The following is a 27,667-nucleotide window of genomic DNA, read 5'->3' on the forward strand; positions in this document are numbered from 1 at the left end:
AATACTGCATGTGATTTAAAAGGAACTGGGAAAGTACCCTTCAGAGGTTAAGGACCGCAGTCAGGAACTGAATCTGCCCAATATCTAAGTGCCATAAACATTTTTATATTTAATAGGCTTTATCAAAAATACCATAATTATTTTGTTAAATCAAAATGTATTTGAACTCTAAATGAAATCCGAACACTTTACCCACAAACAGGAAAACATTTCAGTTACTGCATCACTTAACTGGCCCAAAGCAATACTTAGCTCGTCAGCCTGCAAAGCCCACAGCTGGCCACTAAACTGTGCAGAGGTAAGGAGTAATGCTGGTTAGTGGCTGGAGCTTTAGTCTGTAAAACTACAAAATAAAGATTTGCTTTACAGTTCTACAACAGCTGGGCTGTACATTCTGCCATGTGCCCTGGTAGGAATTGCCTCCTCCACCTCGCTGGGGAAAGAGGTGCTGCTCATCTTCCTCCAGAAACCTGGGACAGGTTTAGGACTCCTGGCAGCCAATTTAAAAGCAGTGTAAGAGGCTCCACGTTGTCCTTAACAGGTGCTGCACAACGTGTGTCTTTTATCAGGAATGATGAAATACAAGAGCATAAGGGTAAGTCTCTCTCAGCCTTTCTTGCATCCAATAGTTTGGCAAGACAGGTAATGTGGGTGTTAGTTTCTAAAACTGGCCCTACTACATTTCCCCTCTGCGATGTTGGGTAAACCACTTAGCTTGCCTGTGCCTCAGTTTCTCCACTTGCAGACTGTGATGCTGTGAAGATAAGTTATTTGATGATGTCTAAAGAGGTCTTTGAGTTCTCCTTGAGAGCTGGAAAGAGCTGGTGCACACTCAAGAAAGACAACGCATTAGAATTTTATTATTTCTGTTGTTGCTATACACTGTCATTTCACATAACTCCTGACTTGTGTAGGACTGTGTCCTTCTCATTGATCTCAAGCTAAAGATTGGAAAAAAGCAAAAAGTTTTGGGGGATAAATGAGCTTCCCCATCTTGCAGACCAGCTATAGTTCAGTCTTCACCCCAGCTCAGCTCCCTGTTATTGCATTTGAACTTCCCCAATATGTGGGTGGAGAGGAAGAGAAGCACAGCCATTACAGAAAAGAGCACTTTTTCCTCTGGGAAACTGACCAACATTTTTGTTTTAGTTTAGCTCAGTTTCCTTGCAAATGACTTTCTGACTAGCTGTTGAACTTTCTGTAAACAGTTTAGTGAGAGTCATAAAATAAATCCCCCAAAGAAGAGAAAAATAAACATAGTCATGGATTACTGAAGTGAGCTCTCTCTTCCTCCTGTTCTTTTTTAGCCATCACAGGAGCTGACTTTCCACTGAGTCACAAAAAAAAACCAGACCAGGGAGATAACAGGAGACAGCACAAACAAAGGCATCATGGAGAAAATATACATTTATTTTTTTAAGCTTTGAAATGGATTTGAACAGACATCTGAACTTCCTCAGATATGGAGTGGCACTAGAGATGCAGCTTAATGTAATCTGCCCCACAAGAAAAGGCAAGTAGTGATGTGGAGGAGCTGAACTCATCCTGGGTGTCTCTGTGCTGGAAAAGCAGCCGCATGGGCATGTGTGCTGCATCAGCCCCCCAGTTCAAATCACCAGGACCCACCTACACCCCGCTCTGGGTCCTTGTCCTTACATTAAAGATTGTCTTTAAGGTCTGCATTAGGATTTTGGAATTGCTGAGGCAGATACAGGCATTACAGGTCCCTTCACAAGCTATAGAGCTTAGTATCCTGGGACAGAACTAAGTGTAAGAAATATATTGCATTTCTTTAATTGCCCTTTTACATAGTTCCTCAAATTAAGCACCAACATGGAGCAACTCAGCTTTGTAGGGCTTGCATCGCCATGAACCTTCTCAGCCCTCTGTACTCCAGTGTTATGCCACTGTATGGACACGTAACCTGAAGCAATTACCTAAAATTATTTTCAGTGCTCTCTCCTCTGCCTGCTAGGGTGAAGGACAACAAGGACAAAGCCTATGTGAAGACCTTGGACTTTCCTTCTGTATATCCTCTCACCAGGAGTTGCAGCACTCAGGAGCCCACACGAGGACTTTGAGAGTTTCCCATCTCCTGCTGCCAAAACCAAAGAAAGCACAATATTCACTGGGTTAAATATGCAGTGTGAGGATGATGCTCAGGCTATGCTTAAGACTACAGCTGCAACATGCTCAGATAGGCTTATATTATGAATTCTGCTCAGAAACAAAACAATATCTAATGTGCAATACCCATCTTAATTGCTTTATTAGCTTAAAATGTCAAGGTTGAGCCTGCTCATGGTCAAATACTCTGAAATGCCCAAAGCAGTTAAAATGCTGTCAGTGTATCACTAAGAGTCTCTACTTAAATGTAAGTTATTCCATGATTTATTGTTTTTAGTAGGGCTCAATGGTCAGAATACCAACATAGAAATAAACAGCTTAGCTCTCTCAGGACTTGTCTATATGAGACTTCTTTCCCACCGTGGATGAAATTAGTTCAACAATGCAAAAGGCACATGAAAACGAAGTGTTTAATCAATGAGGTATTGAGCTAAAAGGAGTCACAGAAACAAGAGAGGTCAGGTTCTTTTGTGAACAAGCAGGACATTAACTTGGATCATACCTCTGCCACGTGCAGCTTGCACAGGATTTGTGTTTGCAGCACATGGGGCTATCACTGTGTGTGTGAAAGTCAAAACCACACAATCAAAATCAGTCCTCGTGATGAGAGCTCTACAGATTGGGATGTCAGTTTTGACATGAGATAGTGACTGCCTTCTGTGCACATGAGCGCTGTGTCCAGAAGCCAAGGGGAGCCAAGAGCCAGCTGAGACATTTCTTGGAGCTCAGAGCCTTTGACACCCTGTAGTCTTGGATGCGATTGACTGTGCTGACAGGGGTGTAATTGGCAAAAAGATGACATCATCTGGGGTCTGGATCTTTAAAATAAAGCACCAGAAGATAGAATCAATCTTTGCTCCAGGAAATTTGATTGCCTGTAGAAGTTGCCTTCAGGCAACCTTGGTAGGAGAAGGGTTGTGCTATCAAAATTCCCAAGATATTTCTATTGGTGAAAATCTGAACATAGAATTTAGCTTGGCTATTAACTTGGCTGGTGAGAGGGCAATTAGCTGGGCAATTGGATTGGCTGGTGAGGAGGTAGGAACAGAAATAATCTGTAGCCTGGCACATACAGAAGGGAGCTTAGGGAAGAGAAGGTGTATCCAGGGCTTCCCCGACCCTGACTTACCCCACACTAATAAGAAACTTAAGCTGAGGATTTGCTATGTGCAGTTTCAGTACATGGTTGTATGTCTCCAATCTTCGTGAAACTCCATCTGTCATGTATCTTTATTTACGATCCTCTTTAGGATCCTCTGTAGGGTCCTTTAAAATCCTCTTTAGGATTTTAGATGCAGCTTATGTTTTCCCCTCTCAAGCCATGATTTGATTTTCACAACTGCATTTCTGCTTGAATATGCATCTTGATTTTACAAATGTTTTTATATCCCACTTGGTATTTAAAGCAGGCTCTGATTTGACTTGCCTAGAAGTTGGCAGGTTCACTAATAGCCAGGGAGCCTGAAAAAGGGGAAGATCCAGATAGCCTTACGCAGCTCTCAGTCTTTGCTAGTTACTTGTGGTGCTCTTTGTTGGCCAGTTGAATAGACTTCATTACAGATCCTGGCGAAGCTAGAGAGATACAAGGATGTGAACTGTTCAGGTAACAGAAATCCCTGGTGGGGATCTGTCGGGAAGGTCAGGCCTTGTCCACCAGTCATTTGTCTGGGCTGCCCAACAAATGTACCTGTAATCCTTGCTCTGCTGCAGACCCACTTTGTGGTATGCCAGAGCTTATCAGCCTCTACTGAAGAGTCTCCACAGGGAAGCCAGAACACTTGCCTGTGCTTTTTCAGAGCCGTGGCTCTTCACTGCTGCAGCAGCAAGTTTCTGCGTGGTTACACACTGCTCTGGTAGTAAGGCTTGGGGATTCCTGCTTGCTGAGGAACGGCATGGCTGATCATAATTTTCTACTTCCCTAACCATGATTTATCCAGCTCCCTCAGTCTTGCTGCTGTCATTAGCTGTCTTTTCTCCTGGGCTTTCAAGAAAGTCTAAATGAGACACTTTCACCCTGAGGATTTGACTAGTTATCCCTTTGACAGAAATATTTCTTCCTTTCATGTGCAAAATAAAAAAAAAACCAAACCAAAAAGAGAAGATACTGGATCTAGTGGTAATAAAAATAAATCATGGTAGTATGGCCAACAAGCTCTTTACTGAAAAAACTTTCTTTCAGGGGTTGTCCCTGTACAGCAACATAACCCATGAATATTAGACAGTAAGTATTCATCCAAAACCACAAGAAAAGACAAGGAGGTAGAAAACAGGAAAATTGTTTGTGTTTGGCACCACACTTCCCATTTTAGTCTCAATAAAAGTTCCAGGAATGATCTTGGATTTGCTTCTCCACAAAATCCACAAGGCTCAGTAATAGAATTTGAATGAAAAAAGTGTTCAAAATTTAAAAAGCACTGTAGAAAATGATTGGGTTTGCATCACAATTTTACTTCAAATTTAATTTAATTTTCCCCACTTTTAAAATTATTTGCATTTTAAAATGTCATTTCCTCATACATTAGCATGCACTGCTGCTTCTGATATATTACAGTATGACGTAATACTGTAGCTGAAATGCTTTATTATTTTAATATTATTTTTATGTAATTTAGCAAAATGTATAATGTTAATAACTAGCAGTAGCTGTTCCTTAGAGCTATTTAAAACTTCATGCCATACTCCCTAGATTATTTCATCTTCTTCTTTCAATCTGTGCTGCAATGTAACAGATCGACACTTTGTGCAGCATAAATTATTTGAGTGACAGGGTGAGTCAACAGCAATGATTTGCAGAAAGCAGTGTTAACAATGCTGTAAGAAATAGCTTAATATTAGTGGTACTTTGTGCTTAGCTCATATTTTCCATCCCTCTATCAGCAGACACTTTACTAAGACAATTAAATATACATTCATTACTTCTGTTTTCCAGATAGGCAACCAGAAGCTCAGAGCAGTGCAGTGATTTCAGGGCAGGGTTAATATCTGGGATCTGCATTTTGCAGGTACAGCTGTATCTTTTCCACACCATTGTTTTCTAGGGTTTTGCAGATGCTGCAGGAGTCCAGCACAAGAAACAACACAGCATTTATACTCTACACAGCCAAAATTTCCCTCTGAACTCTCTGGTATTCAGGAGAAGATAGTTCAATTCAGAAGGCTCAGCTTATCTCTCCTCTTACACCAGCCACTTCTGGTCTCTTGAGGGGCCCTTAATCTTGCTCATCCCTGAGTGCAGAGAGCAGACTTTACTCCAGTGTTATGCAGTCTGCAAAGGTGGGATGTAGCAAAGGAGGGGCCTCTGGTGTCATGCTTCCTCCCACATCCACTGCATGCCAGCAAAGACCTTAGTAACAAGCTGGGTTTAACCACGGACCAGCACCTTAAAGGGCTGGCTGAGTTTCTGCTGTCTTGGACTTTGGATCAAGGCAAGCTGAGCAATTTCTTTTGCCTCTGAGTCATTGTATTCTTGAGTGGATGACTCCTTCTCCCAGCTGTGGCTCAGACCAGGCCCAGTGGGTCAGCACTTCAGGTGGGGCACATTGGCCTTGGCCATCTCTCTTGCAGGAGCAACCCTGAGGCAAGCTATAAGGGTTGCTGCTGTGCCAGGGGATGGCAAAGGCCTGTTCCTCTTGCTGTCCTTGAGAGGACAAGTTGACTCAGAGGAATGAGACAAGATGCACAGTGGTCTGTTTGCTTCTTCCTCTCCTCTCATTCACTCATCAGCTGTGCTGCTATTCCTAGACACAAGGACCTAAATTTGAGCCACAGGCATTTACATGGCTTGATACTTTTATAGCAACAAAAATGAGTTTCCCTTTAGCCAAAAGTGGCTGGAATCCCAGGTCTGGAATTGTGCTGATGGGGTAATGTCTGGAAAAAAAAAAAAGTAAATCTCCAACATGGAAACACTAAATGCTATGGCAACAAGAGGAGCAACAAACAGGGCTTAAAGACACAGGCTCAGCATTAATTTAAGCACTGGAAATTAGAAAAAGGGAAATATCAGTAGTTTATAATGCTGTGTTTTATCTGGGATTAGGAGATGGGATCCTATGCCCTTGAACAGCAAGGTATATGCACTAGAGGTAGACAGACAGGCAGCATCCTGCTGCAGGCTGCTGGCTTTCATCAGTATCCCTTCTGGCCACTCAGCTGACATTACATGTGGAAACTCAGCTCTTCTCACATTATCTTTTTTTCCTGAGCCTTCTTTCCAGTCATGTGCTGTAAATACAAAGGAGGGAACATATCTGTGTAATTTGTTAATCCAGTGATGGGAGTTGGCTGAGCTGCCGCCACCAAACCATCCGCTCTTGAGTCACAGAGAGATACCTCCCTTCCCCAAAGAGCAGAGACAACTGACTTGCTCTGTGCTAATTGACAGCTCCCTGTTGAAAATGACGTATGTGTTCAGGATATGCTGGGGTTTGTCCCAGTTTATCCTGGCCCTAGCAACGACACTTCACAGGTCTCCCTTCAACCCCTAAATCCCTGGCAAAGAGATAATTTCCATACGTAAACCTTCTGACTTCTATCCAGAGTAGCCCAAAGGAGGTTTCTCTTGTTTCTTTTATTTCCTTTGTGGATCTGAATCTCTAACCATTATGGCACAGTAGTTTTAAGTAAACATCTGGAGAGGAGAGACAGGTAAAAAGTAGTCTGAAAGTGCTCAGTGGAAGGCAGGGGCTTTTGAAGTCAAGATACAGGCTCCAGCTCAGCAGATCTCAATTTAATATGTTTGCACTTCTGCCATAAACTTCCTTTGAGATCCTTGACAAGGCATCCCCTTTCAATATGCCTTCAAGCTCTGAACTGTCTCTGTTAGAGAGACCATAACCCATCTGGGCAAGGAATCTCTCCTGTGTAGATTGTACAGCATCCGCCATAATGAGGCTTCAACCTGAGCTGAGACCTGGCGAAGCTACTTCCATATAACCATTGGGTGTACTTGTTGTGTAAGGTATTGACAGGCTGGTCCCTTGCAGCACATCACATTGCAAAGCTCAGTGCCTGGATTTCCAGGCTCCTGGAGCTGCTACCTCCTAATGATGTATGTGTAATAATTTGGAAGTCATCTTTGTGAAACAGATGTATTTCCTTGTAAAAAATGGAGCAATTCTCCATTGTGTTTAACTGTTTTTTTAATTAAAAAAAAAATGACATCACAAGACTCTGCTTCTCAGCACCCAATGGCAATGACATCTCAATCTCAGGCAAGTGACCCCATCTCTTTTTCTTATTCAGCTGCTCTAAGCATGTCTTCCCTGGACCAGCCAATTTTCTCCTCCTGTAAGGCAATATCGCCCTTACCCCAAGGCCCTTGCTGTGGGAGAGAGGCTGAGGAAGCAACTTCCACCTTCAACATGTTTCGCAGCGCAGGGTAATCATGGGGGACAGGAACAGGACAGTGGTTATTTCCATTCCCTGATCTACCATTTGATCTTGGACAAGTTCCTTCACTTCTTGTTGTATAAGTTCTCTTTTTCTATAATGACAGGATAAGAATATCCTCCTTCCTTTGTGAAGTCCTTTGATATCCAAGGAGGAAAAACATCATATAGAAGTTACAGATAACTTGCTTTATCAGCATCACAGACATCCTCCTCTTGGACAAAGTCTCTCATTTGTACAAATATCATCATTGTTGAATAACTCTCTGGTGTCACACCAAAATGTATCTGCTTTCTCTGTACAGAAAGAAGAGTTGTGTTCCTTCATCCAAGGACTTATTAAACTTCTCAATGTGTGTCCTGGCAAGGCATCATGAAGAGGTGGGTACAAAGGTAAATGAGAATAATGACAAACTTTTTCTTTGGCTTCTGTCTCAGTGGATTTGTGTTCCCTGACTTTCAGCAATTTCCAAGTAAAAAAAAAAAAAATAAAGCTGTTTATGGTTTTCACAATTTCATCCAAGTTTTCTCAGAACTGGGGCCAGGTACATTCCAGACGAAGGGATCCTTTTTACCAAACTGCTGGGTTTCAAGTGTGTAACATTCATTCCATGCAATTTTGTGTTTCAGCTGAGCACATTTCACACAGCTCTGTTCAGGACTAGGGTTCTCATCTTGTGCCAGCTCCTAGAGGATAACATAGTGCCAGTGCTTTCAGCTTCACTTGCCTGCCTATTCTGTACACACATGAACAGCTTCTGTCTGTATTAAGTGTTGGTAGAGTACTGCTCAAGGCACAATGGAAATCTCTGTGACACTATTTCCTAATGCAACCCTGATATATACTGCATGGAGGTAGAACTCAATATTTTAAAAATAATAGTCAGTGGGATCAGAGGTTTTATTGTTCATATGAACATCTTCTGATGACTGAAAGGTTTTTGTTTTTCACTACGTCAGCTATGTGCCTCTTGTATCTGGAAGGCAGCCTACAGACCCAGAGCAGGAGAAATCAGCAAATTCTTAGAATCATAGAATCATTTAGGTTGGAAAAGACGCTAAAGATCATCGAGTCCAACCATAAACCTAACATTGCCAAGTCCACCACTAAACCGTGTCCCTAAGCACCACGTCTACATATTTTTTAATACCTCCAGGCAGCCTGTTCCAATGCTTGACAGCCGTTTTGGTGAAGAAATTTTTCCTAATATCCAATCTAAATCTCCCCTGATGCAGCTTGAAGCAGTTTCCGCTTGTTCTCTGACTAGTGACCTGGGAGAAGAGACCAACACCCACCTCACTACAACCTCCTTTCGGGTAGTTGTAGAGAGAGATAAGGTCTCCCCTCAGCCTCCTTTTCTCCAGACTAAACAACCCCAGTTCCCTCAGCCGCTCCTCATAAGACTTGTTCTCTAGACTCTTCACCAGCTTTGTTGCCCTTCTCTGGACACGCTCCAGCACCTCAATGTCCTTCTTGTACTAAGGGGCCCAAAACTGAGTATAGGGGCATGATCACTTCCCTACCCCTGCTGGCCACACTATTCCTGATACAAGCCAGGATGCTGTTGGCCTTCTTGGCCACCTGAGCACACTGCTGGCTCATGTTCAGCCAGCTGTCGACCAACACCCCCAGGACCTTCTCCAGGCAGCTTTCCCCAAGTCTGTAGTGTTGCATGGGGTTGTTGTGACCCAAGTGCAGGACCCAGCACTGAGCTTTGCTGGCTCTTGTGCTGAAGTGAATGGGCTGTTATCTGTGTCAGAGCTCAAAACTGGTGGCCGTGGTCAGCCTGGGCCATGGCATCCTGGTAAGAGTTGAGCTGAGCTTATTTAAGTTAAATTCAGCTCTTTTCCCAGCTCTTGGAGATTATCTCAAGAAAGGGAGAAATGGGTCCATGTCTTTCCTTTTCTAGCTACAAAGAAAGCCTGAAAGTTTTTATTTTATAGATATTTTGAGATACCTTTTCAGCAGGTACTTTGTACATGAAAAATTCAGATCTTGTCTCTACTGTAGTTCCTGACAGACTCTCTGGACAGCTTGAGAACTAACAGGATTATGATGTCTATGACAAAGGCATAGCATGAATAGCTGAGACAGAAACTAAATTTTATCTAGACTGTTTAAAATGCTGGGTTTTGTTAGTACGTGTTTAATGCAACCTGGAGCAAAAAAATATCCATTTGCTAAAGATTCAGTTCAGTCTGCTCTATACATCCAATATCACAGATGTCCATGCAGTTTCACAAGAAAAAGCAGTAAAGATGAGCTTTGACCTTTCTGATGCTTCAAAGGTGAAAAAAAGAGAAGAGAATGAAGACTTTGAGAAGGAGAAAAAGTCCCACTTTTCAGGCCTTTTTTATCTGTGTCAAAAAGGAACAAGACAAGCACAGACTCAACTTGCACCTCCTTTTGCCTTTTTACCTTTCTGCTTCTCCTTATACCTCAGGAAATGTCAGAAAAGAGCTGCAGTCAAGGCAAAAGTTTCTGACTGGAGAGTCACCAAGTGGCAAGCAGCCCAGCTGCGTGTCTTCCCCTCAGCCTTGAGAAGACAACCTTGCAACTGATTCTGGGCTTGAAACATCCCAGAATGTTTAAAGTAATGAAATAAAAACAAAACAGGGGTTGCTCAGACAGCAGGGTTTTCTGGGAGCACCAAAAGTCCTGAACAAAGGTGCATTATCCAGATAACAATTTCTACCAATTGCTTTGCATATCTTGTACAAAATGACACAATGGAAAAGCTTTGCAAGATGTTGCCTTATGGTGTTTTATCAGGGTGGGAACTAGTCAGACCTCTGCCTTACATCCTCCAGAAATCAGTACTGTGGAAAATTAATTCAGGGAATACAAGAAAAGGAGAGTGCCTTCTGCTCAGGGAAGCAGAATCCTGCAGATTTTATCCACAGTTCTGTTACAGAATGGCACAGAAGAGCCAAACGCTTCATCCGGGTTCCTGAAGCCAAGCTTTTCAGCTATTTGCATTTGATTTTTCTATGTTGGGGTTTTTTTTTTTTTTTTTTTTTTTTTTACTTGCCACTCGAAGATTTAACCAGCAGAAGGGTGGGCACTGGCAGCAGTAACAGAAGCCAATGGGAGTCCGCTCTGGTACTGTTAGAGGAAACAACATAATTTAAAATAATAGAAACAAAAACCTGTTTAAGCATCTCATTTTAGTCCATGGAAACAAATACACTCCTGAGCTTAATCTGTCAGTCCATCTGTCTCAGCCCCTCAAATAAAAAAAGAGATATAGTCAGAGCTGTGAGAAAGCATTCATTAATTGTTATGGGGCACAACGGTAGGATACTTATTTGAGTATGCTTAGAAGATAGATATTTTCAGTCAACAACCATAAATCCACTATTGCCATAAAGAGGTTAATTACCTTCATGTCTGCTTTCAGTCAAAATCCAGTCAGGAGATGTATACAGTTATCCCACAGAGATGCTGATATCAAGCACATTCATTAAGGTACAGATTACTATGACTATGGCATTCAGTGTAAGGTCACAAATGCAGACTGACACATGTATGACAGCAGGAGGATGTGGAAGGAAGCATAATGCATGGGCAAGTGGTCAGAAGAGAATGGAAGATACACCTGGTCCATTGTAGAGATGTTTAAGTCCCCAAGAAAGTCAAGCAACCCATATTTTAATGAAGAATGATCAGGCTCCTGCCTGGATAGAAAAGAAACTTGTTTCGGGGAGAGAGATCACACCTGCCCACATCCCCTGGAAGGCTTCAAGGGGAAACCAGGCTTGGGAGCTGTCACGATCTGCCCAGCTGAGTTCTCCTGCAGGTTCAGGCTAAGGTGAAAGGCATATGTACAGAGACCACCCCTGCCAGGTGAGCATGGGGAAAGGCTGCAAAGAACTGCTGGAAGAAAGGCAGAGAGAAAGGGAGAAAGAGTGTAAAAGGGAGTCCCTCCCTACTGAATCTCAAATGTATTTTTCCTTCCATTGCTTCACCTTTTATACATTTTATAACAACTTTATCTATTTTGGATCTCATTAATAAGTACTTTTATTTGTAGCTGATCTTATCCTGGCTTGAACTAAGAGCAATTTCAAGGCAAATAGATCATAACAAGGCACTTTTCACCCAAGGCTATGCCAACTTATAGTGGGATGCTAGGGACACTTCAGTGGGTTCCCTTGCTTCTAGTGCATTCTCCACACTGTGCCCCAGAGGATCCATACAAGCCAGTTCACAGAGAGAGGAAATAGCTCTTGTTATACCAAATGATGTGGCTGGGAAAAACTGACAAGCTTCTGGGCTCACTCATGCTTGTGTGCTTGAAAGCATGTCTTTTTTTCCAGCTGTATCACTTGGCTTAATCAATAACTTTCCTCCTCCTGTGAACTGTGCCATGTTATTAGCCATGTGATTTTAATCATATCTTTTCTCTCTATTACACAAGGATAGTATGTTTCAAGAGACTGAGTTAGGACAGAAAAATCAAAGGATAAGAAGAAACAGCAGCTAATCCATTATGCCAGGAATATAAGGTAATTACACTTCTGGAGACATCTGAAAACTTTGTAGGCCTCACATTTGATAGGTCAATTTAAACCAGATTATGATCTTGATATGACAGTTCTTCCCCTCATGATAGTGCAACAACTGTGGCTGGTGAACATGTTTCATCCATCCCCATTCAAGAAAGCATTTAAGGACCCATCCAACTGTGAATGTTATCCTTATGAAGAAAAGCATCTGTTTGAGAGCTTTTTTGCCTGTGTACGCTCCACCATAGGATAGGGTTGCCTGTTTCTGGTGCAGTTCCCCATACCAGCCAGCCACCAGGTCATGACTGGGCCTCCCCATAAGGTGCTGTCTCTTCCTGCTTGTCTGAGGGCACCATCTGTAGAGATGCTGGATTGCCCTCTTCAGCAGGCCGCTGCAGTGCCAAACTGCCCTTATGGAAGTGTCACTGTGGTAGTTTTGCTCCTGCCATCCTGTGGCACACAGGAATAGAAGCATCTCTTCCTGGAATTTCTGCCTGGATGGTGTTTGGGATAATATTGTAACTCCCGTGGCAGGGAAAGTAAACACTCTGGATGTGAAATCTTGCAGAATACAATGATTTACTTAAAAGCAAAAGAACAAAAAAAAAGTGTTGGACAATGTAGTGAAAAATGCCTGTACCTTAGTTTTCTCTGACGGGCATTTGACTTGACCAATGAGTGAAAATTACTTCATTCTTCAGTCACAGTGTTTCTCTCTCTCACTCTTGTCTTCCTTGCTATAGAACAGCTTGCTTTGACTGCCTATTCCCACACATTAGGAGAAGACCTTCTGCTGTGAAAACATTTCTTTGATCCTATCACCTGCTAAGATTTCCTGTCCTTTGTGAATTCTTCCGTTTTCTACAGCCCATCACAAACATCTGCCCCTTTTGCTTTGATGTTAGGCATCTTCCACTTTCCACTTCCCCTTTCTCTCTTGCAGAGAAGTTGGCAGAGCTAAGGAACACTTGTAGCCAGCCCATCCTCTCCAAGTGTTTCCCTTAAGCAGGCTGTCAGTAAGGTTTAATGACTGACACCTTCCCTTTCTGGCAGGCACTTGCTGAGACGCAACAGGCCCACTTGCCATGGCAGAGCAGTTCTGGAAGCCAGGCTTTATGCTTGGAACCAGGGCATCTGCTCCAAAGCAGAATTTGTGCCTTGAATAAAGGTACTTGCAGAATGTGCTATGGAGTTTGTCGTCACAATGGCACAGCACCTATTTAATACTGTGTTTCATAAATTAAAAGTTATTTACACAACAGGTAAGATGGGTAAATCATAGGCAATTTGCAATGCTGAAAGAATCTCTCCAGTAGTGTGTTTCCGAGGCTGCACCCCAGACCAAATAACTGTCTGGCAATTAATACTCAGAACACCCGTGTGTTAGTTTCTGAAGAGTCAAAAGAGGGTAAAGAAAAGGTAAATGTCTTTCATGGGAATCCCACTATCTAGAGATTACTCTTCCATAAATACATTCCTTATTCTAGGGAACTACAAAGAGTGAAAGGAACAATGATGCATTTCTGTGAAGGCTGAAATTAGATGTTCACTGTCTGTGATCTCCAGGGAGTTCATATTTATTTTGTTGAACATTTTACTAACTCTGGGAAAATATTCTCTTTTCCTGAAGATTTGCCCTTTGTCATGTTGCCAAAGCTCTACAGAATAATGAATCATTCTTTAGTGACAGAAGTGCTATTATTTCACATTTGTAATGTAAGCAAATTTTTTTGTTGCAAAAATTTCAGATACATGAAGTGATGTTGTGATGGGACCTAATGCCTGAATATTTGAGGATATGGGAAAAAAGTGCATGAAGCAGTAAAAAAAAATAAATCATAATTCCTGTGGTAGAATTAGGCAATGCTCACACTGATCGCTCATACCAATGGGGCTGTATGTACACTTAACAGTGAGATCCACATCGTAAATAATAGGGAATTGTGCAGGTGAAGACAGAAGTTCAGCAGGAACCATCTAAGGCTGCAGCAGATGAAGACAATGGTAGCTGTGCTAGCACTGTGAAGAGCTCTTGGCTCAGAATAGCAATGGGCATTGCAAGACAGAAATCCAGTGAATTTACATGATGGTAAAACGGCAGGTAGAGGGTAGCTGGTTGCCATAGCTCAGTTGGATTTCCCTGCAGCCCCTTCTGAGGTGCCTTATAGAAGGTCAGAAATAAATTTAAACTATCATGGCTGAGAAACAAAGTATATGGGTCAAAACTCTGAGAGACAGGAAGAAAGAGTAGGAACAAATGGTTTTTTTTTTTCCTCATACCTGACAACTTAAGTGTAGCGAGGTGTCTAACATGGATGTAAATTCATATGTAATTTAAAACACATATTAAAGAGGGGTGAGCTGAGACCTAGCAACTGTGGCAGATAGCATGAGGTTGAGCTGATCAGTCCAGACCAAGGAATGTCTATCAGGAACTTGCAAAGGGTCCAAGCATAGTCTAAGCAAGGGTCTAGGGAAACATACAACATCACAAGCGGAGTTCAATACAAGCATCAGAAGAGTAAGTTACCTCTGCACTTCTCAGTTATAGGTTAGTTATATCAGCTCAGACAAGTGAGCTGGGTGGGTCCTGCTCTGGGCAGGCCAAAGAGGTGGTGGCTGCAGTGGCAGCTGTAGCCCAGCAAACATGGACAGAAGAGAGCATGATCAAGAGAAAGATGAGATGCTTTGATCTAATCAGCAGGATGGCCCCTGGGGGATGCTCACGTCATCCCACTCACTGCATTTCAAATGGATGCTGTGGGACTAGAGAATGGAGAGGAAAAAGGGAGAGGCAGAGAAAAAACATTAAACTGGTCTCTTGGTAGCAATTAAAAAAAAAAAAGAGAATTACCTTATAAAAAAATAGTAACCTGCTGAATCAAGAAAATGTTAGAGAGGTATGGTTTAAGCGTTTGCCTTGGTTTTTAGGAGGCTGTTGTGGTTTAGTGGCAGCTCAGCCCCACACAGCCGCTCGCTCACTCCCCACCGGCAGGATGGGGGAGAGAATCAGAAGGGTAACGCTCGTGGGTTAAGAACAGTTTAATAATTAAAATAAAACAATAATAACAGCACTGCAATGGAAAGGAGTATAACGAGAGAGACGGAACCCGGGGCGGGGGAAGGAACCACCAAAACCAACCGCACGTGACGCAGCCGCCCGCCGCCCCGCCGCCGCCAGTCCCCGAGCCGCGACCGCCCCCCCGCGCGCCTCCGGCCCCCGTTAACGTCCCGCTCCCGGCGCCCCGCGGTAGGGAATGAACATCCCATTGGCCGGTCGGGGGCAGCTGTCTCGGCTGTGGCCCCGCCCCCGCGGCCTCCTGCCCTCGTGGCAGAGCGGGAAGCTGGGAAGGCCCCTGGCTGCTACAGGCGCTCCTTAGCGACACTGAGCCGCTCCTTAACAGCAACGAAAGCATCACTGTGCCCCTGGCACTGTACCAGCTACAGTGAAGGGAATTAACTCCAACCCGGCCAAAGCCAGCACAGAATCAAAGGGTAATTTAATGAAACAAATGATTCTTGGTGAAACATGTAGTTACACAATTGATCACTTCCGCTGCATGCCTCTGGGACCAAAATCTTAGCAAGTTTAAAAGGGATATTAGACATGTATGTAGATAGCAAGAGGTAAGGAGTATAATTGCTAAACCATAAACACTTCAGGAGTTGAGTTAGTCTTCATTAGTGGAGAACAGGATAGAACTGTAAGCTGGAACAGGTTATCCCAGTAAGTTTCCTGCCTATATCTGTCAAAATATATGGTCTTGGTCATTTCTGGAGGCTGAACGCTATACAAAGAGGCTACTTAATCTTGTCCGGCCTGACTGTTTTTATGTGACTATTCCAGCATACCTATGAACCCTAGGCCTGAAAGAAAAGGAGGGATTGAGGAGTGAGGCTTTTTGGCAGAGCAGTTCATAGTCCAATAATGAAATAGCAAGGGATACTTCAGGTCAGTACTGAAGTGCACTGCAAGAGCCATCCAATGATAGAAGTCATCCATTATCCCTCAGGCACAAATATTTTGAAAGGAAAAATTTGGACAGGCTCGGAAATGCTGGCTGGCTCATCGTTCTGATGAGATTTCCATAGAGAAGTTACAGTGTTTGCAAGGTTGCCAATTTTTAAGCAATCCTCTCTCAGCCAATTTCTTTATTTCCCTCCCCACACTACCAAACATGATTAGATCATATTATGAATGTGTTGCCTGCCAAATTTCATCTCCAGTTAATCATACTGAGCACAGTGACCTCATAAAAGAATCTTAAACTGATTAACCTGTTTACTCTGTGCCTGTGTACAGAGGAAAATTAAAAGGTCTCACCAACTTAGTTTGGAGTACTATTTACTAAGGGTTCCTGATTAATGTTTTCCTCCTCTTTTTGCAGCTGATACGTAATACTTCAAAGGGAAAGGCTGTAAAAGAAAGCAGTGGTTCCACCTGCGTTGTGATCATGTGGAGGAAGGGGACTGCAGATCTCTGTTGTCTGCATCTTATTGTTCTCATTTATTTGTTTACATTGTGGCCCATGTGGCTTCTTTCAGTTGAGAAAATCGTAAAACGTTTACAGCAGCTCAACTGTGCTGGCCAGTAAGGCTTTACTCTGCTAAAACAGCAGAGAAGTGCTGGCACTGAAGGCCAGATCCTCACATGGTACTCATCTGCCACCCTTCTGGCATCTGTACTGTGCAGAGGCAGACAATATTTTGCTTTATGACAAATGGCAACCTGAACCAGTGCAATCTGTCCCATGAGGCACAGGTTTGCAGATTAAGTCAATATTGCATTTTACTTTTTTATATGGCATGCAGTCCTCTCATAAATTCACCAGATTAGGATTGGGTTCACCTTATCTAACATCAGTCACCCTCAATGTCAGTGTTTACATCAAAGATATTAATCTAAAAAACCTTTCTAGTGCATGGAGAAGAACAGAAAACTCATCTTAATGCTGATTTTTAAAAGAGTGCTAATAAATCACATACCGGAAGTTTCTAGTTCTCTCCATTTATAATGAAGGGCACCTAAAGCACTAACTCAGATATCTACGTAAAATCATCTAACATTTGGTGAGATGGATGCTATCCTCATGTCTGAAATGGAAGGCCCATGAAAGAGTACAAAATGCTAGAGGCCAGGACTGAGACATGTCGATTGAATTGTCTTAGATCAGGAGCAGACGATGAGGCAGGAGAACCATTTTTCACTGATTGACCCCCATTCAAAGAGCAGAGATGCCATGTATTATGAAAAGGAAAGTGATTGCTGTCCACCTTAGTTATGCATTGTAATATTTCATCTTAGGCAACAATCCCATTAAGTGGGTCATTGAATTGCTATTGTAGGCTTCTGCCTAAGATCTCTTACTCATAATGACATGTGTGACAGTTGTATGTTTAGAGCAGAGAGATAAAAGCTGCACATGAAAACTAATTAAACACTTCAAGGTGCTGGTATTGGCTTCAGCCTTAAGATACTGCTCTTACAAGCTAAATGTCTAAAAGCCAATGCTTACTAGGTGACTCAGGAAAGATGCATAGATAATAAATTTTAACACACCAAAACATTTGGGAAACACACCTGAGGACATCAACAACAGAAGAATTTCCCTCAGAGATCAAATAGCTGGATGTACTCAGTTGTGCTTCTGTCTTTGAGAGTGGCTACTTCTGAAGGCATAGAAAAGCCAACTTTGGATAGTTACAACATAAAGAGTCCACACAGGAAATTTCTTCTTAATGTTTGTTTGGATAGTGTTTGGGAAAATCCTTGTTCATGAGCAATATTATATTTAATTTACAATTTTGCCTGTAGTCATATGGATCTAGATCATAAAATTATTTGAAGTGGCACACTCATATTAACTACGCCTATATTGCCTGCAGAGGATGGTGCCATGGCTGCCCCAGGAGATGAATTGCCTATCTGCCATAGGGTGAGCTTTCAGGCATGGCCTGAGGTACAACTGGAACACCATTTCCGTCATCTATAGGATCATGTATGCCCAGGCCAGCCAAGAGTTAAGTCAAGACAGGCAGGAAAGGAAGCAAACCAGGCTCATAAACACTCCAGAGGTTTGTTTCAACATAGCATAGATAATGGCCTTCAATTTCAGACAAATTTGTTATCAGCTAATCATCAGGATCCTTATGGGCCTGCTCTGAAGGCCCCTGAACTCAGTGATAGCCTTTCCATTCACTTTGGAATGAAAATGGCTTTGGATGAAGCTGTTTTGGATGAAAAATACATGAAGAGAAGCCTAAGGTCTCAAGGAGCCAACACTAGATACCAGAAGTTTAAAGCTATGCTGTCATGAGGCACATGCTCTCATTGTGGTTTGAAGTTAGAGATACAATAATAAGGATGATAAATGTGGATTTTCTAACAGAGTGCAATGGAATAGACTATTCCTTTCTTTTGCTGCTTGAATTTGTAAGATCGAAGTCCTGCTGGAGAAAACAAGAATTGCTATTATTTCTCTTCTACTCCTTTTTGTTGCTCCTTTTCTATGAAGAAATGTTCAAAGTAATAAAAATCAATACCGTCTGTCAGCTTGCACACCACTGAATGCTAACAGTCACGGGGAGCAGCAGCAGTGTGGTAAAATCTTTTACTTTGCTTCAGCTGAGTTTTCAACCTTTAAAGGGAAGCAGCAGTGTTGATTTCTAATCCTGGAGGCTGCTACATAAATATTTACTAAAAACTCTGATACACCTATTAACAAGGAATGTTAAAGGCTGTCTTATTTAGAAACTCCCGTCAATTTTTCAATATCTCTGAAGTAGTGGTCTGGTGCTGGTCTGTTGGTAATCCCAGTGGGAAATCTGGTCTGATGGAATCTATTTCATTCTACTTCTTGTACAAAGCAGGCAGCACACTGCAAAATGAGAGCCTTATTCCTGTTTGCTGCTGAGGGCAGCAACAGCAGTAATGCTAGCAACGCTTCACACCTCTGGAGGTGCAGGAAATCCAGCCAGCCCAGGACTTGGGCAGAAAGTTTTCCCTGTGACCCCTGATGTTGTCACTTCTCCCAGTTTCACATTATCCACTAAGACTTTTAGGCTTAAAAAACTTAAAAGCGTGTCTTTTAGCCCCACTGAATTCAGTGGGATTACTGATTTAACCAAAGTTAAGCACGTGCTTAAGTCTTTGCTAAGTCAGAGCTTAAAATACCATTGTGATCAGTACTGTGTAGTATCTTCATGGATATTTTAAACAGAGGTCTTATGAGCTATAAAAGTCTTCCATTAACTTGAATTAACTTTTTAGCTCATGGTTTTTTTGGGTATAGAGTCTTTTCCCTTGATTAACAGCTTATAAATCTTCTAAATCTCCCCATCTTATATAACTATAAGTAAGAGAATATGAATTTTTTTTGTGGCATTAGATACACAGAAGGGGATTTCCTGATACAAACGTATCTTACTACTCACTGAGCATGCATTCCTGAAAAGTGCAACAAATAGTGACTTGACAGATAGCAAAATAATTAATTCCCATAGGAATTAATGTAAGGGCAGTGGGTGGGATCTATGCTTTAGAATTACACGCATTTTAAATACTGTGGGACAGTATGTTACAACATAGGATCTTTCTGATTCATATCCCAGTATCACTGCCTAAAAAATAATAAAGAAAAACTATTAGGAAATATTTTCCGTTATTTTTTTCCAAGTTTTTAAGTGAAATATCAATAGCAGTCTGGCATGTAGTGATAGAACAAGTGGTAACGGCTTTAAAGTGAAAGACAGTAGATTTAGATTAGGTATAAGGGAGAAATTCTTCACTATGAAGGTGGTGAGACACTGGAACAGGGTGCCCAGAGAAGCTGTGGATGCCTCATCCCTGGAAGTGTTCAAGGCCAGGCTGGATGGGGCTTTGAGCAACCTGGTCTAGTAGAAGGCTTCCCTGCCCATGGCAGAGGATTTGGAATGAGCTGATCTTTAGGGTCCCTTCCAACCCAAACCATTCTATGAATCTATTCTGTTCTATGCGAGAGTTCAAAGATGACAAGTACAACATCGAGAACAAGTATGTGGAAGCAGGATCATCAGGACTGTCAACTGCCACATCAATATCTGATAGGGACAGAAGAAGTGGACAAGATGCTACTTTTCAGCAACTTGTTTTTCAGCACGTGGTTTTGCACTAGTGAAGATGCTGATGACTTTTTTTTTAAATAAAATTGAAGACATGATTGCATATTGGCCTTTTTATATCACGAGATCAAACTTTGCAATGCCCTGGTAACCTTGTCCAATTGTTCTCAGAATGGACTACTGCTCTGAAAGATCTCGGCCACTTTGTCTATTAGTTTGAGCAATCTTGCTCTCTCTTTCTGATTCATTGTATTTTGTCTTTGTCATCTTGTTCTGGTCCCCCCATTTTTGTCAAGGTCAGTCAAGTCAATCAAGGGAGAAGGACAGAAAAACTGGGAAATGGTTAGCATAAGAGGATGTTAAATGATGGATGGCAGAACTCCCAAAAGATCATTGGGAAGATCTGTTACTGTACATTTCCTGATTATTTACTTGTATGACATGTAAGGCAACTGTATAAGAGGTGAATGATTTCATTACTCTTTGTAATGAGAATTTCACAGTTGTTCCTAACTAGGGCTTTTCACAGAACATTCATAAGGACATTTTGGCAAATTTGAACTACATGGATAGAGCCTTAATTTCAGTTTTTATGGGGATCAATGAAAGGAGAAAAATAGATCACAAAAAACCCCTGCACTTCAAACTAAGCTCTTAATTTGTTGGACAGCACTGCTCAAGTCTTAAATTCACTCCATTATGTAACTGCAATGCAGTTACAGCTCATGTGGATCATATTTCCAGAAGTGCTATACTTTCACATTTCCAGTTTGGAAAATCAGGCATTCAGCACCTCTGAAAAGCTGACCTTCTACCAATTACTTTCAACATACATTTTTCTGACCTTTTTTTCATGCACATATTTGCATGGCTGGACTCCATGCTGCAGTGCTAGGCTGGCCTTCTAGGTGGAGCATGGTTCTTGGCTTCCATGCTTACTCACATGTACCCAAGACCATAAAACATACGCCCAACTTAAATAAGCCAAAACAGTTGCTAATTTTCTGTGTCTCTGTTGTCTTGGTGATCAGTTTGATTCTGTTCTACAGACTAAAAGTTTTATTCATTAACCTAGAAAGCCTTATTTATTAACCTATGAAGCAAAAACGTATATAATGAGAATGACTGAATCTACAAGTTGTTCATGTCCACGTAGGAAAACATGTAATTGCAGCCCTTTTTTGTTACCCCCTTATACTGTAATATCAGTGTCTGACTGATTGTTAAGTAGGCTTGACTACGGGCTAGTTTTTATTTCAAACCACATCTTCCACCTGTGTCTTTTCTTACATGTTGCTACGGTGAAGATCATCATAGACTGTATCCAAAAGTGAAACATGGAAGGATCACTGAAAAAAACATCCACACAGATTAAAACACAAAATAACAACTGAAAAAAAACATATTGCTTGTTGGGTGCCATTAAGCAGTCATAGTTTTCTGGCCACATTTTGCTGATCACCTGCCCAGAAATGTATTTGGAATCATAAACTTTAAACTACCTCGATTTTCCTGACAAAATCTTTTTAACAAGTACAAGCATTACTATTGTTGTTACAAGTCCCATTAGGTATGGGGCTGTAATGTGTGCTGGCACTACAGCTCCTAGCTCTTTTGGCTTTTCCCATTCTCACCCATTTAGCTTTCCTGGACTGTGATGCCTTGGTCACTGAGGATGGACATCCCACACAGATATGGGAATAGTTTGCAGAGCTCAGGCCAGAGAAAGCTGCACAAAGTGCCCTTGCCTGTAGGTGCCTGTGTAGGTAGACTGCCGCAATTCTACTGTGGTCCATAAATGCTGGATATTGCATTGCACACATTTGGCAGAACTTGAAGCCCAAAGGGCAAAGTATACTCTTAATACTCCTAGAAACTTATAAAATGTTCCTCAGATGTTACAATAAGCTATGGGATTTCTTTTAAAAGCTGTGTTTTAAAGCAAACACTTTGTAATCTCACATCTAAAAGGCGAGGAATAAAACATTAGGGCTAATCTTTCATTAACTACTCTTGCTGCTGCTCTTAAAGCTCCATGTCTGAGTTACGTTTGAACTTTATTTTACCTCTGAGATACAAGCCCTTTCCAGCCTCTCAATAGGTCCATTTTCTTTTACAATGTCTTTCAAATGGTTTCTTCAGTTTTTGTTTGAGTGGGATGGGCATTATTGGGCAGTCACTCAAGTTCAAGACCTAACTCCACCAACCCTGCTGGGAGCACATTTGAGCTCAGATGATTCAAACTCTTTCTTTGGCAGAAGACACCACTAGTTTAAGTGGGAATCTTGCCTGTGAGAAGCGAGAGAAATGGGCTCCAAATGTTCTTGTAAGAATTGTCCTGTGAAGGCATCCAATCTGTAGTAGCATAAATGAGTAACATTGAAAATCACAGATTTCCTTCCAGCAGAACCTCTGGAGCTTTGGAAGATCATCAGGGCCATTAGGGATGGAATCATCTGAGCAGAAGGCACAAAAGAAGAGTTTTCTTGTAATGTTCCAGTAACAGAAAGAAGAGATTTCAGTAGTTTGTGAAAATGAGGGAAAACAAAATATTGACTAAAATTTCAAAGACTGAAAAAAAGTCATTCTCGCTCCAAGACAGTGATTTTTTTTCAAGCCTAAATTGATTTTATTCAGAGCTATACATTCATCCCTAATTATTCGTCACTGAGTCCCCTCAAGCAGGACAATCCAGAGCTTCAAGTACCAAACAGAGGTGAAGTTACTGCGTTCCCTTCTTGACCCGCCACTGCTTCAGGATATGAACCTCAGCTCATCTCCCTGCATCTCAGTTTTTCCCCACTATAAAACAGTGGTGTTCTTTCTGTTCTTGCAGACTGGACCACACAGTGTTTTCATGTCTTTGATTTGATCGTGGATTATTAGAAGTACAAGCTAATGGTATTAATTATACATTAATTATTCACTCAGTGGTAAATTATTAATTACCAAGGGGCTTGGTTTACTCTAGGTTGAAATGGATTGCTAGGTACTTTAAAATGACTATTAAAATATGATAACTCTATCAATTTTTATAGCACTTTGTACAATTCCGTTTCAGTGGAATGTAATTTTCAAACCCATACTTAAATATGTTTAGCAATAGGGCAGATACAAACATTGCAGCCAATTCCTCAACAGTACAGACACATGGTTAAAAGCTTGTAGCTTTCTTTCATGGAGGATTATATACAGCCTGAAATATTTGGCTGGTGCAATCTGCCTGGTTTGGTCCCTGCCTCTTAAAAGGAATGCAGGAAGTGCATTCAGGAGCACTGTGCAAATTGCCCAGAGTCATTCATGGGGCTAAGCTACATCCCACCAGACAACCCGGGTAAATAGGCCATGTGCAAATCTGTGGGGTCATGGCTGCTGAGCCATTCTCGAAGGAGGCAGTGGACCCACCAACTAAACCCATTTTGCAAGGTGCCATCTAAGTTAATCACTGTAGAGTAATGCTGAGTGCAATTATATTTCCTGGTGGTATAATTATCTTCCCTCAGAGATAAGAAAAACAAAAAAGTGTCATAGGTCTACCAGTTTTCCCCTGTAGCCCACTCCTCCATAAAACATAAAGACCACTTTTCCACCCTAAAACAGAATCATAGAATCACAGAATCATTAAGGTTGGGAAAGACCTCTAAGACCATCAAGTCCAACCATCAACCCAACACCACCATGCCTCCTAAACCATGTCCTGAAATGCCACGTCTACACATTTTTTTTGAACAGAGGGTGTCCCTGCAGAGCTGCTCCTTGCACAGGACAAAGGCACAACTTCAGCTACTCCTTTTCTACCGTATTGAACATCTTGCCACAGGAACTGGCTCAAATAAACAAACAGTTGTGGCCCTTGTGGGTTTGCTTTCCCCAGTGGTTCTGGCCTTTATGAGAAACCTAAGTATTAGGTGCTCTACATCTGGCCTTAACACTCTGTTTCCCTGTGTCCAGCCTCATTCAGTACTCTGGGATCTTCCTTCACTTCACACACAAAACCAGATTTTGGCTTACATCCTCAGAAGACTCAGAGATGTCTAAGCCTCAGATATGTTAGCCAACTTTCAATCCTAAAAGTACTTACTAGGTTAAATAATTTCATTGTTTACTAGAAATAAGGGCTAGGAAATAAACTAATCATTATTCCACAGATATTGAAATAGTTTCATGTTTCTTTGTGAAGGGGTAAAGGCTCCCTGTTCTCACTGTTTTCATCTGCTTTGGGGGGCCTCAGGTTTTTTTCCCTGTTTTTTTCCACCTGCCACTGACCAACAATGGCTTCTCAGAGGAACCCAAAGCTGGAATGAGGAAAGAGTTTTGAGCATATGCGTGAGCAATCAGAAAGGAGCAGGGGGCCACCAAGGCAGGCTTTCAGGGCTCTGGGGCACAAGATGCCCATCAAGGGCTCTGGGGGAACGTGGTAGCTGAACCAAATAGGGGCCAGTGGGACTTGGAGAACCTTGGCAGCCTCCTCCTGAGCTGCCAAGCACCCAGGGCACCAGCCGGGATGGCTCAGCGAGGATGGCTCACATGCTAGGATTGGCAGAAAAGCTTTAGTCTGCTTGTTAGGACTTCCAGTTTGAGACTGCTACGGACCATCACTGCAATGACTCCTGTGCCCAGAAAGAGACTTCCACTTGACAGCCTTGGTTTCTTCACCTTTTATAAAAGCTACAAACATTTTGCCTGTGATGACAGGTGGAGAACAGGAGCTACTGTGAAATATAGGGGTGTGTGGAAACTAATTACTGCATGGGTGTCCGTGGTGAGGTGCTGGCAGCAGGGGCCGCAGGGGCCTCTGTGAGGAGAGGCTGGGGCTGCCTCATGCCCAACACGGCCAGTTCCAGCCAGTTCCAATGGCCCCGCCACAGGACACAGCTGAGCCCCTCAGGTTGGTGACACCTCAGGGAAAGCATGTTTAAGAAAGGGCAAAAAACACCAGACAGGCAGAGGGAGAGAGAAAAGAAGTGAGAAACAGCCCTGCAAACACCAAGGTCAGAGAAGGAGGAGGGGGAGGAGGTGCTCCAGGCAGAGCAGGGATTCCCCTGCAGCACACAGAGAGCCCACACTGCAGCAGACATCCACACCACAGCCCTTGGAGGACCCCACACCAGAGCAGGTGGAAGTTTCCTGAAGGACTGCAGCCTGTGGACAGCCCATGCTGGAGTGGGGTAAAAGTGTGAGGAGGAAGGAGCGGCAGAGAGAAGCTGCAATGGACTGACCGTAGCCCCAGCGCCCTGACCCCCTGCACTGGCGCAGGAGTCAAGAGTGAAGACATGAAGCTTGGCCTGGGAAAGAGGGGAGGATGATGTATTGTTTTATTTTTCATTTTTGTTTCTCACTACCCAAATCTATTTTAATTGTCAATAAATCGAGTCAAGTATGTTGCCTGTGACAATAACTGGTAACGAACTTCCCTGTCTTTATTTTCACCCTCTGTCCTGCTGAGAAGGGAGGGTGAGTGAGTGGCTGGGTGGGAGTTTGGACCTTAGCTGAGGTTAACCCACCACAATCAGTATCTATAGATCATACTGAAATTGACTGATTGTTACTGTATTTGCAGTTAGCATCAGTTCCACTGTTGGGAGCCATGCAGAAAGTCAAATGGCAGCTATGTGCAAAATGTCCTTAAAGTACCACGTTATGTTGACATGTTCTGAGTGCCACTATGTGCCATAATGGTTAAAATCTTGGTGTCTATCTCAGGTATTCTTAAATTAGTATTCTCAACGGTGGGTTTCATCAGTGTTAGGAGATTTAGAGAAGAAAGACTATAATTAATACTTTGGTATTGTTTTATATGGAAGGTGCACAAACACTACAAAGATCGTTCACAGCTAAAAGTTAATAGGTTGGTAGGCAGTCAAGCATAACCTAGAGAGATGTCTGGATAAAGGAATTTACCCCATGAAAGACCACCTGAAGGTGTAATGGATTTTCCACTGCAGTAAACTACTCAAGGTTTCCATTGGCTACTACTCGCAAATTTTTGAGGTTGCTCAACATGCCTAGGAGCGTTACAAACAGCTGTAGGTATTTGTTAAAGCTTTTTGAGATGCTTGAGTTTCTACTTCAAAGAAAATGCCAGTATTTCAATTTTCCCGCCTCACAACATATGTAAATTTTGAAAACTTGCTACAGAATGAAATGGAGAAATTCTGATTTAGAACTATGAACTATTTCCTTTGGATAGTATTGGAAAATTGTGCAAGAAGAATATTAGAAAAATTAAAGTATGCTGCTATGAAATATGGGCTGAAGACCAGATAAAATCAGTAGCATGTGCTAATAGAAAAGGCAAAACAAAATATGGCACAAAGATAAAATCCAAAATAAATGGTCTCCTTTGTTTGGATTGAATATTTCCTCAATATCAGCATGTTCTGACAAAACATTTCAATTTTGCCAAAATTGCATTTCCTGGCAAAAATGGACTCCGTAAAAAGGTTTTGACTAGCTCAAGCGCATGCATGCCAAGTGATTCTTTTTGTGTTTTGTGGTTTTCATCCACTGTGGAGTGAACTTTCAGTGAGCTTCATTCATTCATCTGCCCCACCATAAAAATGCATGGCTATTTTAAGCACGTTGAAAATGGAACATGTCAGTTGGCCAGACTGCCTGGTCACAGGAGCGTGGGTTAGGAATCCCTCTCTGCACCCACTCCACACCCAGCCCCACTGTCTGGGCAGCACCCCGGGGATGCATCAACCCCTGCAAGCCCAAAGGGAGCATGTACAAAGTGCCTCCTTCTGGAGACATCTGTAACTTCAGCTCATCCACGGCAACTGGGATGACTCATATAAATATATATTTGCACTTCTGTTTCTTCCTCCTTTACAATATCTTTTCTTCCAATATGAAAATCGATATCTCAGAGCTGAGCACTGAGCCAATAAACCCATCACAAGAGGGATCGGCTGCCAGAGTCCAGAAAGGGTTAAGGCAGCAGTTGGAGAGGTTTGGGGTGACGTCGTGCTTCTGGACGCCTGAGAAGTCTCTTGAAGGTAGTTCCCCTCTGGTGAGGATGGGAGCGAGCTGAGGTCTGAAATCTGAGATCCGTCGCAGCCTGGAGCTGGTGAGGTCCCAGTAAAAGCTGTTTGCCTGCTTTCCCTTCCTGAGCAGTCACACCGCTGCACGGCCTGGGCAGTATGGAGCGAGCCCCCTGGACACATGTAGGACTCACTCTCCTCCAGCTCCTGCTCATCTCCTGCTTGCCAAGAGGTACCGTAAGTGAGTGTGTGCGTTCCTGGCATGGCCGAATGAGTCCCTTCCCTTCAGTGTGGTCAGAGGGGTTTGATCTCCTGTGCTGTCATGGGAAATAGAGGGATCTGCAGGGATGGTAATAATAGAAAGAAGGGGCTCTGCTTTATTTATTTTTTTCTTGCCAGCAAGGAGTGTGTGTGGGGGGAGGTTTGCCCAGAGATGATTTCCAGGCAAACTTAATAGCCTTAAAGAGAAACAACTGGCTGGATTTGTTTGCCATTGGCCATCAAGAAAAGGGTATGAAATCACTTTGCTCACTACTGCTTTATTTTCTCAACACT

At 42.5% G+C, this 27,667-nt stretch overlaps 1 protein-coding gene and 1 long non-coding RNA gene across 4 annotated transcripts in view; one reads left to right on the forward strand and one right to left on the reverse strand.

The window, feature by feature from the left end:
- Positions 1-4,266: 4,266 nt before the first annotated feature.
- The window catches only part of LOC135313449 (uncharacterized), a 38,181-nt gene continuing 14,780 nt past the window's right edge, over positions 4,267-27,667 (reverse strand). The window contains exons 3-4 of the long non-coding RNA XR_010373092.1: positions 10,546-10,745; positions 4,267-5,997 (exon numbers count right to left, since the gene is read on the reverse strand). This is a non-coding gene — a long non-coding RNA (uncharacterized LOC135313449). The remainder of the gene's footprint in view (positions 5,998-10,545; positions 10,746-27,667) is intronic.
- Positions 27,095-27,667, forward strand: part of PAMR1 (peptidase domain containing associated with muscle regeneration 1) — a 58,827-nt gene continuing 58,254 nt past the window's right edge. For 2 of the 3 annotated variants that reach the window (XM_064452340.1, XM_064452341.1), the window contains exon 1: positions 27,095-27,344. In XM_064452340.1, the coding sequence (XP_064308410.1) occupies positions 27,272-27,344 (73 nt within the window). In that variant the 5' untranslated portion in view covers positions 27,095-27,271. The remainder of the gene's footprint in view (positions 27,345-27,667) is intronic. The other variant, XM_064452342.1, reaches the window with a different exon arrangement.

Source organism: Phalacrocorax carbo, chromosome 5 (assembly GCF_963921805.1).
Source record: "Phalacrocorax carbo chromosome 5, bPhaCar2.1, whole genome shotgun sequence".
Taxonomy (NCBI): domain Eukaryota; kingdom Metazoa; phylum Chordata; class Aves; order Suliformes; family Phalacrocoracidae; genus Phalacrocorax; species Phalacrocorax carbo.